General features: G+C 36.3%; 1 protein-coding gene across 2 annotated transcripts; it reads left to right on the top strand.

The window, feature by feature from the left end:
* The first annotated feature begins 1,332 nt into the window (after window positions 1–1,332).
* On the top strand, window positions 1,333–3,095 carry LOC149223268 (uncharacterized). 2 transcript variants are annotated; one of them, XM_089383263.1, is made up of 5 exons: window positions 1,333–1,486; window positions 1,575–2,534; window positions 2,626–2,706; window positions 2,794–2,880; window positions 3,061–3,095. In XM_089383263.1, exons 1-4 carry the CDS (start codon window positions 1,342–1,344, stop codon window positions 2,877–2,879), a joined length of 1,272 nt encoding a protein of 423 aa, XP_089239389.1. In that variant the 5' UTR covers window positions 1,333–1,341; the 3' UTR covers window position 2,880; window positions 3,061–3,095. The 2 variants fall into 2 exon arrangements, with proteins under 2 accessions (XP_089239389.1, XP_089239390.1); XM_089383264.1 differs by lacking the exon at window positions 3,061–3,095 and having other exon boundaries at window positions 2,794–3,032.
* Window positions 3,096–4,421: the final 1,326 nt, after the last annotated feature.

Genomic DNA, 4,421 nt, shown 5'->3' with positions numbered 1-4,421 from the left:
GATAGTGTTGCTGTAATCCCGTTACAACGGGTTGCTGACTTTATAAAAGGAGAGGAAGAAAATCCTATTGCTCCATGTAATTTCGTACGAAAAACAAAGGGTAAACCAAAAGAAAGATCTACTGCTGCATTGCAATATGATATGTGAGTATTTAAAATATATATTGTTTAGATCTTTTGAAACCACGGTTATCTTTCTTTGTATGTACTAACAATTTAAATTTTTGGTTTAGCTATTATTGTTCATTTGGCCCAGAGGACAAAAGAGGAAATCTTTCAGCTAAACGAAGGACTTCATTTGTGCAGAAGAGGGGTTGCCAATGCCACTTTATTGTGAAAGTTATGCATGAAATTCCTGATAGAGCAATATTAACTTTCAATATGTATGAACATGTAGATGGGGAAGGTTGGGCTTGTCATGGTCAATGTGACACTTCAGGTGAGACCAGGGCCTTGCTTAGGCCAAGGCTTTCGAGGGACATTGTTGCATATGTAGAGAGTTGTTTCTTTTTGGGAGTGCCTATTGATGTAGTGTATAGAACCCACGTTAAGAGACATGTTGACATCGATGTGGCAACTCGAGATAGAGATTTCTTCTTATGCAGGAAAGATATTGTAAACATTTATAATAGGTTGGCGAAGGGAAATTATCAACTTCACAAAAAGGATGAAATGAGTGTAGACCTTTGGTATCAAAAGCATCGGGAAGATTTTTTCTTTTACCAAAAGCCCAATGGTGTGGAGGTCCCTTTTATAATAGGGATTCAAACAAAGTGGATGTTGGAGACAATGGTCAAGCTATCGCACAATAGCTTAATAGCCATGGATTCAACATTTAACACAAACAAATATGGGGTAAGTCAGATGCCAATGATTTATTGAATATATTTATTTAAGTTGTATCCATTCAAAATTATTAATAACTTGTATTTGAATTTATGTAATGTTGAAAATGACAGTATCAATTGTATACACTCGTGGCATTTGATGAACAACAAAGCGGGGTGCCTGTTGCATGGGTCGTGGCATCACGAAACACATCAGATGATATTGCAATATGGCTGGAGCAGCTCATGCGCAAGTGTTTCCAAACCCGTCCTGATTGGAAAGTCAATGCTTTCATGGTTGATGATGCACTGGCTGAAATCAGTGCCTTGAGGTAACTTTAACATTGTCATGATATAACCAAACATGCATTTTTTCTAAAAATATCACACTAAAATGCATTGAATATGGCAGGAGGATCACAGGTTGCGATGTGATCTTATGCGTTTGGCATGTACGGAGGGCTTGGTTGAAAAATGTCAATCGATTGGCCACTAGCTCCATAAAAGCCAAAGAGATGTTCAGTGAGTTAGGTTTCATCATGAAACACACTCTCAATTATGAAGTGGAAGATGCAATCAATCAATTTTTTATCAAGTTTGCAGATGAAGAGAAGTTCTTAGACTATTTCAACAAGAATTGGGTCACTGGAGATAAGATTCGTAAGTAAACATTTTTTTCATATTATATGTATTTTTTTCTTTTATAAAGGTGATAGAGTGAGACTGACATCGTTCTATTTGCAATTAGGTATGTGGGTGAAAGGTTGTCGGGAGTTTCCTCATGCAAATCAGGAGACCAATAATGTTGTTGAGTCATACCATTGTTACCTAAAAACAACATTTCTATCTGATAGAAGGAAAAAATGTGCCCGGAGGATGGATTGGTTATTGCATATGCTACTAACAACAGTTGAACCTTGTTATCGGTTCAAGGAAATCTTAAAAGAAGAAGGATTCCTAAACAACTACAAGAGAGAAAAGCAGCTAGAATCATCAGTGGAACGAGCAAGAAAAATTATGGATACTGATTGTTGTCCTCATGAGAACATAACACGTGCTTATTGGGTGAGAAGTCAGACAGATCGAGATAAAAAATACCTTGTCACCTGGTATCGTAAGGATTTTATAACGTGTGAATGTCCATGGTCTATCCGTGGAAACATTTGCAAGCATGCCATAAAGGTTAATTGGTTGTATTTCCAATCGGATAATTCAAATCCATTGCTTCATCAGCATGCAGAGGATAACATATGCAATGACCCACCTGAGATCAATATAGAGCCTCAAAACCATGATGAAGATGTCGATGCTACTCTTATGGCCACAAATGAAGTTGACGCAGATGCCGAGGCACTTCATTTGGCAAGGGAGAAGTTGTTTAGCTATACCCATCTCATTTTAGATAACCCTCCTACTACTTTGGCAAAGACAATCCAATTGACTGATATGCTTAAAAAAATGTTGGATGAAGCCAATAATTTGCACGTTACTGATTTTGACTTCACACCTGGATTGGAATCTCTTGATCCATCTTTGAAGAGGAAGAAGAGTTTCCTTAGCCCCACAAAGAAAAGAAGAAGCAACAGAAAAAACAATGGTTTGGAAATTGATTTAAATGTTGATCCATCAGAATATGAACCATTTGAGTTTCGATACCTCAATAAGCGAGGACGTCATCGATCAAATAATGCCGTCTCTATGGTTCCAGGTTAGTTTCATGTGTTGAATAGAGTCATGATTTTAGATTTAAGTATTTAATCATCACTATTCTTTAACATGTGGTATGTTTATTTTTACAGCAATGCAACAATCCCCAACCATGGTGATAACCCAAGACCAAAGGGAGATGCAAGACCATCCAACCTTACTTTCCATGCCAGGTACATTTGACACTCTTTCATTGTGTGTGCACATATACCTTGATGCTCTAGAAAATTTCTTTGCGATAACGTTTGACATTTTTCTAGGTAACTATAGAATAAGTGGAGAAGCATCATCTTCAACCATGACTGATCATCTACAGAAGGACTTCAACTCTAGTGGGAATCAATGAGGTATGCACAAATAATAGATAAGCTAGGTTATTATGGCGTCGTCAGGTGGCCCTTTATCATATGATAAGTATATTTATGTTTTTCCATTGTTATGTTGTTATAAAAATACCTTTTTCATAATCTGTTCTCTGAAAGTTCATGAAACTTTGTGTTTTGACATGGAATGTTGTGTTGTTTCAGAAGGCTCTAGGTACATTGAGAACATGGGTGCCTACAAAATTTGAGGAAAGTTTGAGCCTTCATCAGTGCAATTTTAAAAATATGGGTGCCTGATGAGCACCGAGGAATGTTTGAGCTCTCATCAATGCAAAAGTAAAAGTTCAATTATATGCCACTACTCTCCTGAAGTTTCATGAAATTTTGAACTTTGACATGGAATGTCAAGTTAATTCACATGGCTCTGTAATTGTTCAACAAATTCAATTGTCGGTTCTTTTTATTGCAATGTTTCTGTATTTTCTCACGTAATTGGTCTAATACTGCAGACTAAGCTGTAACAATGATGTATACACACCACAATTTGGGAATGAATTAGTGTTTTTGACATCAATCTAAATTGTTCTTCAAATATATTCTCAAATGTTAGATCTGTTATATGATCAAAACAAATCTGATTTTATTTATGGTGTTCATATTTAAGAAAGAAGCATATACTGTAAAGAAAATTGAGATAAAATAGATAACAGTGAGGATGACAATTATTTCTTATTCTGAGCACTAGGTGTCACCAATATGCATATACTGTATGCAAACATAACTTCAGCTGCTAATATTATGCGAAGCAGTTCCACAATCTTTTACACTGTAATGTATATAAGCCCTTTATCAAGTCATATTGTAACTTGCATAAGGGCTCGGTTCAGATACATATATACAACCTTAGCCTCGATTCAGGCATGTCCTGTAGCTCAAACAAAGTCTCGGCTTGTAGTCTTGCTTCTTCAGAAAACATGCTTTGTTGTAACCATAATGGTACTCTGAATTGTGATCCCACAGAGCACTGAACTTGATCATCCTTTGCACTAGCCTTAACAAGATCCAAACTAGAATATACATTGAACTGGGTCAAGTGCCAAGATCATGATTGAACTAAATATGATTAGAACTGAGTTTTCCACTACACCCAGTTGGAGATCGAACTAGTCTTCATGTATCCAAACAATAGCTTCATTATAATCTTCCTCAACAGAGGTCTGAATTATGATGAGATAATAATCTCCTCTGAACTGTGCCAAGAAAGTCTTCAAAACAATCTCAGAGAAATCTGAATTGTGTTAACGGTGTCTTCCTTACTGTAGAAAGGTAGATCTCTGAATTCTGGCTTCATAGAATCACCACCAAGCCATAGAAAACATAGGTGTATATTTATAGTGATTTATGTCAAGGGACATGTCCCTTCGGAGGAGGGAGCCAACATTAGGCCGACCTATTAAATTCAAATTCCAATTTTCATTTAATTCATTTTCCCTCCAATAGGTTGATCAAGCCAACTTGACATTAATTTAATTTTCTTTTGTCCAATACTAATTCTTTGATCCATT

The sequence above is a fragment of the Pinus tabuliformis genome, chromosome Q, assembly GCF_031772625.1.
Source record: "Pinus tabuliformis cultivar Carrire ecotype Pingquan chromosome Q, CPIR1, whole genome shotgun sequence".
Lineage (NCBI taxonomy): Eukaryota > Viridiplantae > Streptophyta > Pinopsida > Pinales > Pinaceae > Pinus > Pinus tabuliformis.
The sequence above is the reverse complement of the archived record's forward strand: the minus strand, read 5'-3'. Positions and strand labels throughout refer to the sequence as shown.

Bases quoted from the DNA above. Each gene is read 5' to 3' on its own strand.
- LOC149223268 (XM_089383263.1), top strand. From the start codon at position 1,342: ATGTTCAGTGAGTTAGGTTTCATCATGAAACACACTCTCAATTATGAA. The intron at 1,487-1,574 runs GTAAGTAAACAT...ATTTGCAATTAG, and splicing joins GGTCACTGGAGATAAGATTC to GTATGTGGGTGAAAGGTTGT. The intron at 2,535-2,625 runs GTTAGTTTCATG...TTATTTTTACAG, and splicing joins TGCCGTCTCTATGGTTCCAG to CAATGCAACAATCCCCAACC.